General features: G+C 32.7%; 1 protein-coding gene across 1 annotated transcript; it reads right to left on the minus strand.

Moving 5' to 3' along the window:
• Positions 1-5,623: 5,623 nt before the first annotated feature.
• On the minus strand, positions 5,624-6,600 carry LOC105772309 (uncharacterized protein At1g15400). Its single transcript, XM_052631965.1, has 2 exons — positions 6,306-6,600; positions 5,624-5,730 (listed from the first exon to the last, which is right to left on the minus strand). The coding sequence occupies exons 1-2, from the start codon at positions 6,598-6,600 to the stop codon at positions 5,624-5,626; spliced, it is 402 nt and encodes a 133-aa protein (XP_052487925.1).
• Between the last annotated feature and the right edge of the window lie 5,530 nt (positions 6,601-12,130).

Raw genomic sequence — 12,130 nt, forward strand, 5'->3', positions numbered from 1 at the left:
TTTCTGTGTTTGGCCTCGAGTTGGATTCTTGCCTTCAGGCACTTTGATAGCTAGTGGTTACGACCCTCGGCTGGCCTACAGTGATCGATTTAGAATACCTTTTACTATGCATACTCAGGTTATTCACTTCATTTTCTTTGTTCTTTAGGGTTAATCTTTTGACGCTTTCACTCATATCCATCTTCCCACTTCTTATTACATTTTTGATCATCTCGCCAGACATTACTATATCTGAGAAGCTCATGGTAGCGCTTCCCAACATATGGTTAATGAATGGGGCTTTCAGAGTGTTGATGAAAAGCATTGTGGTTTCTTTCTCCAAAAGAGGTGGCTGGACTTGTACTGCTACCTCCCTCCATCTTTGGGCGTATTGCTTGAACCTCTCCCTTTGTTTCTTTTCCATATTTTACAGTGTAATTTTGTCAGGTATCATGTCTTTCACGTGGCCATATTGCTCCATAAAATCCTGTTTTAAGTCCTTCCATGAGTGGATGTTGGCACGGCTCAACTGGTTGTACCATTTGGCAGCCGACCCGATCAGACTATCTTGGAAGTAATGAATTAAAAATTGATCATTATTAATGTATCCTATCATTCTTCGGCAGAACATCGTGATGTGAGCTTCAGGACAACTAGTCCCATTATACTTTTTAAATTCTGAAGTCTTGAATTTTGGCGAGAGCATTAAATTTGGGACCAAACTCAGATCCCTAGTGTCAACCCCGTGATGGTAATTAGCATTTTCTATTGCTCGGAGTTTTTCCTCCAACCACTTGTATCGATCTTCGAGCTGTTTTGGCATCACCACTCTTACTTTTTCTATTTCTACCATTTCATCTAGATCAGGAACTACAGGATTGGTTGGATTGTCCTTCCGATTGGAACCTGAGTAAGTTTGGTAATTCACCGGAGCCGAGGCGCCGACTTGATATTGTTGGGGTCTAATAGTAACGGGTGCCCCTTGTGGATATGCCTCCAGTTATGCCTGGGTATTAGTCGGGGTGAAACCCGGTGGATAGGTAGGGTCTTCATGATCATCTCTAAGATTGACTACAGGGCCCTTCCCTTTATCAAGCCCTCCTGCCATTAGTTGCGTTAATTGACTTATCATACTTCTTTGGGATTCTTCCATTTGTTCCCTTATATCTTACTAAATTTTAGTCAATCGTTCTTGCATCTAGTCTTGCATCTCTTTTTGGAGTTTTTCTAGCCTTTCCAATCTTTGGTTCATTACTTTGGTTTCGGTGCAAGTACCGTAATGGTGTTGGTTTTCCAAATTAGCTGAAATAATTTTACCTAATTAGGGTCTTTTAATGGTCCTTAATGATATGATGTCATGTAATGCAAATGCATGGAATGAATGCAAAAAGAAAGAGAGGTAGTGATTTTGAATTCAATTCCATTAGAACAACTTTTTTAGAAAACAAATTTCTTTACATAAAACGAATTACATATGCGGTTCTGCCCTCATATTCTAGGCGAAGACATCGATCTTTTTCTTCATATCCGGATGCTAGGATTGAATCTTGTGAATTTTCCATAATCTATCTCTACTATCTCCTTTTTGTTTGATTCGAACCACGACCCATTGCTCACCCCGCGATGCTCTTTAGTTTCCTTTGAGATGTGACAGCTTTCGAATAATCTTTGTTTGTTTGAATACTCAGGCAGCGAAGCATAGTCGTATATTCCTCCACGAACTTCCAGTCTTTTCTCGTTGTGTTTGATCAGACCATATTTGGGCAGTCGCATTATATTGCACTTTAGCAAGAAATTCGTTTTCCATGACAACCTTTTCTATTTAGCAATCAAATTTGAATTAACACCTCTTTTCTATGATGAAAATGCAAAGCATCATAAACAAAATAAAACAAAATACGTCAGTACAGAAAAAATAAACAATAGAATAGAACACCTATCTGGGTGACCACTAGGGTTTGGCGTAGCTTTACCTAGGGTAGGTTCTTAAGGTTCACTATATGTGGTTTGACTTCTAGGGCAAAGGTACCCGAACCAGCAGATTCCTCGATCCTCACCCATTACAGGTTCATATGGACTGAGTTCAGTTCAGGGGAATACATTTCCCTATGGCTGCACGGAGATGAAAATCTCACGAAGACATAGGTACGGATGTATCCCGAAAGCGATCCACTATCCTGCACAGAGGTGAAAACCTCACGAAGAACTAGTTTCTCACTCCCATTTAAAAGTGTGTGACCCACGGTCATGCAATTGAATGTGCAGAAATATCAAAAGGCTTGAACCAAAAAAGTAAACATATTAAAGACCACAAAAATGACGGACAAAATGCAACGAAAGGATCATACATCTAAACCAAATTTTCAATTTTCGACAAAAAGACAAAAATTAATCAACTCATGGCTTGACTCTCTTATTTTAAGTCCCCACTGGAGTCACCAAGCTGTTGACACCATTTTTTTGTAAAACGGGGTCGACTTGGATTTTGAAAATGAAAACAAAAATGGGAGTCGCCACCAATCCTTTTTGATAAGGTGTGATCGGATCACCTCATAATTAAATCATTTTAATAAAAATTTAAATATACTAAAATGATAATTTTTGGTCTTATAAAATCCAGAAAACGGGTTCAGGAGTCGGTTACGCATAAGCAAGGGTTAGCACCCTCGACACGCCCAAAATTGGTACCTTGTTGATTAATTAGTGTCTTAATATAAAAAATGTGCAAAGATTTTAAAATACGATCCTTGTATTAAAAAACTTGTATAAATCAAATCATCCGTTAAGACCCTCTCATTTCGGAGAGAGAAAATGTCACTTCCAATGAGTTAGAGCATGATATTTCACCTCCTCAAAAATAAGCTTGTCCAAAAAACTCGTGCAATAAAATTTAAAATGATATTCAATTGTTTAAGTCAGATGAAGAAATCGTAGCCCAATACGTTAGGACACAATTTCTCAAAATTCTAAACATCGAATATTGCCTTTATTATTTTTTAGAAAAATCCTCATCTCGAGAAAACAACATGTCATATTCAATGCGTTAGGACACAACGTATTGAATTCCCGATAATGAGCTTTTTATTTATGTTTTTTAATTAAATAGCATTCTCGATCATTTAGATTCAACGAATAAAATTGGAACCCAATACGTTAGGGCTCAATCCTCTCGAAGATCCCAAATACCGAGTATTGCCTTTATTTTCAAAATTTCCTCTTTTTTACGAATTTGGGTAAAAATTGATGTAATGTTAAATTTGATATATGAATAAATGCCGCATTAATAAATGACAATAATGAATACGACGATGTGAGCATAGATAACTCGAGCAACCACAATAAAATTAATAAATAAAGAAAAAAAAGGACAAATCGATTGCATATAAAATAACAAGTAAATAGACAAATAAAACTAAAATGTTTATTTTTAAAATGATAATGGACATATAAATAAATAAATAAACACCAAGTGAAGCAATTATAACAACAAAGAGAATAGATAAAATTATAAAATATAAAAATATATATATGTACATATAAGAAATATATATATGTATGTGAATAAAAGAAATAAAAATATATAAAAATATACATATTTTAAAATGTAAAAAAATATATAAGTATGTATATAAAATTATGAAGCATAGAAAATATATAAAAGTATGTGTATATATATATTTATAAAAATTAAGAAATATGTACGTATATATATTATAAAATGTATGCATGTATATATATATAACAAAATTTAAAATTTAAAAGGTATAAATGAATAAATAATAATAATAATAATAACACAAGATTAATGGTATAATATAATAATGATAATAACATTAAAATAATTAATTAAATAATAAAATCGCTAAAAACATGGACTAAATTGAACTAAAACAAAAAAATGGGGCGGATTTGAAATAAATGTAAAGGAAGGACTTATTTGAACGCACGAATAACATGGAGGGACTGGAAGGGAAATTTTCTCTTCTCTTCCAAAACAACGCCGTTCAAATAAGGGCTAAACTGTAAACGTGACAAATTCTAGGGTACAAATTTAAAAAGATTAAAAAAAGCAAAGGGGAGTAAATTAAAAAAAGCACAAACGCTGCAGGACCAGGGTTGCAAATAACCCATTCCGCGAAAACGTGCGGATCCTTCCTGGAGCGGGTCGGGTCGCGCGCAGGTCTAAGTCAAAACGGCGTCGTTTTGCGCTTGGAGAAATTGCCCAAAACGCTGTTGTTTCGTCTCTTCTATTTAAGCCCCCTTTTTTTTTTCATTTCTTTCTCTCTCATTAAAAAAAACTGCAGAAATCCTCTCAAGGCCTCTCATCTCTCAAACCCCCACCCCCCTCGGCCTAGGGTTCTGGCCGTTGTCGCCGCTGTAGCGCCACCTTGGCCGGTGGCCGGCGCTGCGCAAAAAGGGAGTTTCAAACCCTGGTTTTCGACGCGCACGAAGGCGAAGCCTTTTTTAACCAATGGGCCACAAAAAAAATGGTGTTTCGAATCCTCCCCCAAGTCCGGATTTCGACGCCGACAAGGGTTCTTCGACAGCGCAAACCGATTCATGTAAAACTTCCCCTCTTTTATTTTATTAATAGTTTTTTTTAAGAAAAACAGATTTAAAAAGAAGTGACAAAAAAGGATATATAAAAAAATAATAATAAATAGAAAAGAAACAACAACCTTTTTCTTTTATTTCTAATGTTCGTAAAAAAAGGGTTCCCCCTTACATGCATCTTGTTTAGGCTTTTATAGCCGATTTACACAACACTTTTGTTTCTATTTTTGCTCTATTTTTCTACTTTCTACTGTTGCGTGTTCTCTTTTGTTTTTGCAGGTGGAGCAGGTGGGCGAAACAGTGGAAGTGGTAGAGGAGGCGTGCGGCGCAAGTGATGGTGACAGGCCTTAGGGAGCGGCGCATCTAGGGTTAGGGGGGATAAGGGTTTTCTGATAGCTTTAGGTTATTGGGCCATTGGACTTGGTTGGGTTTGGTTTTAGGCTTGTAATTTTTGTATTATTGGGCTTGAAATTTTTGGGTAGTGGGCCCGAACAAATTGAGCTTGTTACACCAAGTGTTTGAGTAAATGCTCTCAAAAGTATTTTATTACTTTGAAGGTTTACAACTGAATGAATACAAATAAGGGGAAGATCTCTATTTATAGTTGAGCTTCCTCAAATCCAACGGTACAGGTTGAGTTACATCAATGGTTAAGATTTGTGTCTATCTATAAAATGAGAGTTTTAAAGGATTTAAACTCTATACATTTTTATCCCTCAGGATTTACATTAATTACTTTGATAACTCTAACCAAGACTTTAAGTAGATGGACTTCTGCATATGTTTCACGAATCGAATCAATTCAAGCGGGTCAAATAAGTCTCATTTAATAAGTTGACTTTTATGACACATTCTGTGCGTAATGGTCACAAGCTTTGATCCGTGACCCGTGACATTGAATTCTCATTCTAACGTTCCAAATTAGCGGTTTGCATCCACAAATTGAAGGTGAGAAACCAGTAGATTTTTCGACCCCATCAAGAGATCTCTAAACAAACCAATCGAAACAACCTTCGATATCATAGCAGTCAGCGACTCAACCTTCAGGTTAAAGAGAAGTAGGGAGAAGAAACAACCCTATCTAAGTCCCCTATTGATGAAAAATCTCCTTGTCGAGAAGCCGTTCACTTGGATAAAATTTGACACTCGGGAAATGCAGGTTTGGATCCACAATATCATCCACTCCCCAAACCCCATCTTAAACAAACAAAAAAAAAAAAAAAAGAATCAAGAAAGCTCCAGTCTACTGCATCATGAGCCTTCCTCAAATTCACTTTGAACATGACTCCCTTCAAACCTCACTTCTTCATGTAATCAATTGTCTCGTTCGCAATCCGTAATCTGTTTACTCTATTTTTCTTCTGGTACATTTAGATTTTATAATAATTTATGTATAGATGTTTACATTTAGATTGTAATCTTCTCATTTCCGTTGTATTATAGATTATAAATCGTGTCAAAATTTTAAGAAATATTGAAAACTTTAACAAGAAAACTACAGGAAGGAATTAATAGATGTATATACACACACAAAGGAGTCAAAGAAAACAACTCGATACAAAGCTCTGGAAGAAAAACCCGTTTTTATTACAGAATTCATGAAACATTTAAGTTTGTTGCTTGTGCTCCCTCCCTTGCATCGTTCTTGTTTCCTTTTTTTTCCTCAATAGAAAGAAAAGAAGAAGAAAATCATACATAAATGGAATTGGAATGCCGAGTGGCATATTATAGACATGCAAAAGAAGATTCCGTTATATAAAATCATGACTTACGTTTGTTTGAGACAATTTTCTTGGTAGGTTTACCAAGAACCCCACAAAAGCCACATCCTGAGATCTTAGGAGAAGGAGGATCGATGGTAGGGGATGCCGCAGTTACCGACATACGTCCATTGTGTCCTTCGGATCCGCTGCGCGTCATCAAAGCATCCGATCCTCGGTTTCCTTGATTGGTGTTAAGCTTTTTCATTAGGTTCAAATCCCCCGATAAAAACTTGTCGTTCCATATCATCCCTGACGAGCCTTGCCTCCTAAACGACGTCGTGGACCTCTGCAACTTCATCTCCATGATGATCTCTTGTTTCCTTTCCTCAAATCCTGTTGTTTTTATGGATTAAGTTTTTTGGGAATCATGTTGTTGAGTAGAGTTATTAATTGGAAGGTTGAGTTATGCGGTGTAGGTCCATGGAATGAGAGGATAAAACAACGGATGCTTACTATTTTCAATAACTAGATATATGCCCGCACCTTGCTGCGATATGAAATGATATTTTGTAGTAAATTTAGAAAAGAAGCAAATTAAGTAAAAAATGTATATGACAAAATTAAGCCTACATCAAATAATACTAAATCCAGAACATGAGAAATCATATATATAAAGTAAAACAGTCTTTTGGCGAATATTGCTCTTAGGGAGGAATCAAAAAAATTCTAATTATTTGGTAAATTGTCACATATTCCAATATGTTGCACATGATATTAAATATTCACATAAAGCCAAATTAGTGTAAATATGTGTGTACTCATATCGACTGAACATACAATTTAAATGCAGCAATTAAAGAACCTCCTCTACATTATATTGCAAACCTAAATTCACCAATGTCTTCAACCATTGTTTAGATCTGATTCTATTTTGGCATTTCATGTTACTGGTATCACAAGGTAAATGCCCAAGACCTTATTTTGGCATTGCCGCCTCACCGTTCCCATTTTCATTAAAATTAACTCTTATGTTTATGTCCAAATCAATGTAGAAAGACGTAAATTATAAATAATTATAAGCCGTATATAAAGCAAAATTAAACTCATTTGTCATCCATACCAGCATTCGTAGTTTTATACTTATCATTATTAAAAATAGTATAACCCCAATTTTAGCATTTAAAGTTCATCCTCAAAAGTCGCAATTCATTATTTAACTCTTAAACATCTTACCATATTAATATAGCTTTTAAATGCCTTTTATATGAAAATTATGAGTTTACAAATCACAATATTTTGGTAAATTATAATATTACTATTACTTAGGTAAAAAGTAATTTTATTTATGCCAAAATTACATTTACTTTCTCTTCTTTAAAATTGTATAGTGTAAATTTGCATTACGTATCTAATTAATAACTAAAATTTTATCTATTATATTATATTTACGATTACATGCATCGCATAAGCATAAGCACTAATGATAAAAACATAAACACCACGATAAATAAATATAATTTTTCAAAATCTACATAAAAATTATTGACATGACAAATTGAGAATTACTTTAATAGCGTTCATCATATTTTTAAATACAACATGAATATAATACCAAAAGAGAAAAACCATAATCATAATTATAAACTTATCAAAATCTATAAATATGTTAAAAACACCAACATGACAAAATTACATTTCTTTTTCTCCTTTGTGCACAAAAAAAAAAAACAAGGTGTTAGTTATACATAGTATTATATATCTAATTAATTAGATTTCAAAGTTACTTTTAAAATTCCTAAAATTACATGGAATATTGGGAAGACGTGGTTTTATTTCAATATTGTTTTGCAATTATTATTATTAAGGCAACTTTTCACTTTAAGATTTGCACTTTTTTCTTCATTTTAATGGTTGAATTTCACAATTATGTCCATTTTAATCTCTGAACTTGAAAAATATAAAAGTTTGATGATGTGACACAATCTCAGAGTACCATATCATCACTTGAAAATTAAAAAAAACTATATAAATGTTCAGGTGATGGTTTTATATAATCTCAAAGTGTCACATTCAGTGCTTTAATAATTGGACCAGTGCTTGAACAAGTTAGACCACCAATTCTTAATTCTATCAGTTTGACCGGTTCAACCGTTGACCAATAATAAGTAAATAATTAATTAAAAATTCATAAAACTATAAAAAATAAAAATAAAAAAGTTTATTATTCTATTCAAGTAGTTTTCGAGCAGTTTCAATTGTCTATTTTTGGCCCTATTTTTTTTTATTTTTACCAATTTCAAGCAGTTTTCGAGTCAATCAATTCAATCATTTTATTGGAACTATTATATCGACCAATTCTCGGTTTGTCCAATCCTATTCTAGTAACATCGGTCATATCATCAAATCTTAAAAAAAATCTAAGTTCAGAGACAGAAATGGACAAAAAATGTACAAATACTAAAGTGGGCCTAATTATCAATTTCAGAGGCAAAAAATCTTATTATTGTTTTTTTTTTCTCAAATTATGGTATTGTTTCTCCTGTTAGCTTTGATGTTCCAAGCTTTTGATATAACAACATTAAGATAAATTTTTATTTATATTTCCTAAGTCATTTGGTGAAAATAATTATTGAAAATTTTGTTAAACAATTTCAAAGCATTTCAAAGACTTATAAATTTACTCAAAAACTGTTGGATTTGGTGTCTTGAGTGTAGTATATTTGTTTTAAACTTGTAATTTTTCTAGCAGATTGGTTAATAAAATAAATCCATTAATTATTGATTTTTCGTAATTTAATACGTCAAATTAAGTTTTCCATTACACTTAAGGAGCTTATTCTTGAGCAATTTAGATGTCTTTTTGTTACTTTTGTTGATTTTTAATTTTATCATTAATAAATTATTATTTGTTAGTTTTATACCATTTTTAAGACCCAAATTGGCCAAACATGTCATGGGGAACCTAACAGGTTGATTGAGTGTTTTAGGGAGTCAATGGTGGGCCAAGAAAACATCATCTAGAAGGGGGATATCATGATATCGAAGTATGAAAGTCGTGATACCCTTGATAGTGTTGAAACGAAAAGGATTGAGGTAATCTACAATGGTATCGTGATACCAGCCATGGGTATCACGATACCAAGACATCCACGGACACCCAATTTCAAGACTGTCATGGGTATCACGATACCGTTGCTTGACGCATGAAAAAACTACAGGAGCAATTTTATGTTCAACAAGCTTAAGTCTATTTTTCACTTATGGGTATAATGGTCAATGTTATGTTAAATGTTAGTAGACTATAAATACAATTTTATAAGCCTTTCATTTCAGATTTTGTTGGTTGAACATTTCTTCTAGGGTTTTCATAGTTTTAGGTTAGGTTTTCCTTTCTTTTTCTTTTCTTTTCATTTTAGATTAAGTTTTCTCTTTCTTTTCTTTTCTTTTTAGATTAGATTAGATTTTATTTTATTTTATTTTTGTTGTTTTCTTTCTTGTTAAAAACTCTTGTAAATGAAGATGGATCAAGCTTTAAATGAGCATTTCTTACCCTTATCTTTATATTGTACATACTAATTGTTCGATGAAATGTCAATTTGGTTGTTAAGCTTTATTATGTGCTAAATTGTTTTATGGTTGGTGGATTGGTTATTTTTTAGTTTAAGTTAATGTTTATGCTTGATTAATTTATTGTTTGATTATATCGAAATGCTTAATAAGCTAGAATTGATGCCTCTAGTGGAAAATACAGATAAACGAGACAGAGATGAGAGTTTATCCTTAGATAGTTAGATATAATAGTGTCTAATAGTGAGACCGAGAGGAGATCTATATGCCTAGATGAGACCGAGATGAGAGCTTAGGTGGTATCTTTTAGTGGAGGATGACACCGAGAGGAGATTCCTACCTAAAAGTGGCAATAAATATAATCAATGTAGGTTTATTAGCTTAATTGGCGATTAACTAATCAATTGGTCATCCTTTTATCATTAACATTATCTAAAACAATAGGAAGAAAGTTTAGCTTAGTTGTTTAAGTGATAGGTTAATTTTAGTTTATAAACAATTTATATTTGATTTTACACTAATAATTTCCAAATCCATTAAATTAGTAATTGTTTAACTTGTAATTAACTTGATAAAACCTTATTTTTAAATTATTTTCATAAAAATTATTTGTTTTCTGTGTACACGCGCATGTGTTCAATTACATTAATATACTTTGTATAAATTGTCCTCATATGTTTTTTGCAAGCAAAGAAAATGGAAGCAAATATTGTTCAGTGGTTGTCTAATGTTTAACTAATACTAAGTGTTATTACGTGGTCAGATTGTAATATAGAAAAACAACTTATATTAGTAGACGAACCTAAACATGTCATTAGTCTAATCAGAAATGAGCAAATTGATTGAAACACTAGTATGTCGTTTATCAAGTCCAATTGGGGAGATGCCTTGTCTTGGACATTGGGGCGATTGACTCCCAGAATATAGAGACATAGATGTAACTAACTAGACTGACAATACATCGGATTGGACTCAAGCAGAATAAATTCTAAAACCGTTTATGGATTTATTCACTTGTGACGTTCACAGTGTGGCATACCTAAATTCTGAGTGGATGATGGACTATGTATGCATGACTCGTACACTTTGCTGTAAGTAAAAGTCTGAGTTTGAATAGATAAGGAACCGAAAGCTGGTGCGTTTGCTGTACGACTTCTACAGTATGTAGCATCATTCACAACAGTGAATTCATAAATTGAGACATGGGTAAATGATATCCTCTTATTAGTATTACATGTTTGATGAAAAGTAAACATGACAGTGGGTCGTTTGTCTTTGTAATGAATGACTTAATTACTATTTGATAGTAATTGACCTTTCATGAAGAAAGATGTAATGGTTATCACGAGATAAAATAGGATCATATTGGAAGAATGAATATTATCTCAAAGAGATTAAGGGTATCCTGTGAGAGTAACACACTTATAACAAGGTCATTGGACGAGAACTGAGTAGTTACTTTTGTAATGGCATGTCGTTAGGGAAAGTTCAGTCACAATACTATAGTGGAATGACTTCATGACTAAATGAATTTATAATTAATAGGCGAAAAAGCGGAACTTAATTATAAATCATTTGAGCCCTAATTACATATATCCAATTGGTCCCTCCGCTAACTCGTTGAAACCATAAACGAATTGCATGATGAATCAAATGAACAGATATTGATAGAAATAATAAAGTTAGAGAAATGTGATACATTAAGAATTGAATGTGGTTTTCTCACTTAGTATGAAAAAGACTTGAGAATTAATTTATGGTTTTCAATTATTAATTAATTAATTAATCAAGTTCGAAAATAAATTTATATTAATTGGTCATTGTGAAATCTGTTGAATGTAAAAATATTAAAGATATAATTGTTTGATGTAAAATGAGTAATGAAGAATAGTTTAGGTACCACTCGTGAACAAAAAAGTTTAAGTACCAACTTAGGGTTAAAGTATTTGGTGCTAACCTGTTTAGGGTATTAGAAGTACCAATTTTGGGAAGAAAAATAGTTTAAGTATCAATTGAGAAAAAAATTTAAATACTAAGATGAAAAAAATATAATTTAAATATTAATTTGTGAATTAAGCCAAAATGAAATGATAAACATTATCTAAAAAATCACAAAACTCTTTGAAACAAATCAAGAAAGATGCATCAAAATTTACAAGTAAAGAAACATAAAAGAAATATCTAAATTCATTAGAAAAGCAGAAAGAAAAATTAAAATAGTTTTGGTAAATAAATAACCCTAAAATCTCCATATCCTTAAAAAGGAAAAGGCGATAGCTAAATGCTCGGTGAAAATTGAAAAATGTGATATATAGAGAGAGAGATGG

The sequence above is a fragment of the Gossypium raimondii genome, chromosome 6 (genome assembly GCF_025698545.1).
Source record: "Gossypium raimondii isolate GPD5lz chromosome 6, ASM2569854v1, whole genome shotgun sequence".
Classification (NCBI taxonomy): Eukaryota; Viridiplantae; Streptophyta; class Magnoliopsida; order Malvales; family Malvaceae; genus Gossypium; species Gossypium raimondii.

What these genes read in the sequence shown, in the direction of transcription:
- LOC105772309 (XM_052631965.1), bottom strand. Translation starts at nt 6,600, where the DNA reads ATGGAGATGAAGTTGCAGAGGTCCACGACGTCGTTTAGGAGGCAAGGC. An exon ending in GAAAATTGTCTCAAACAAAC is followed by an intron (nt 5,731 to 6,305) that starts GTAAGTCATGAT and finishes TGTTTGTTTAAG; the next exon opens with ATGGGGTTTGGGGAGTGGAT.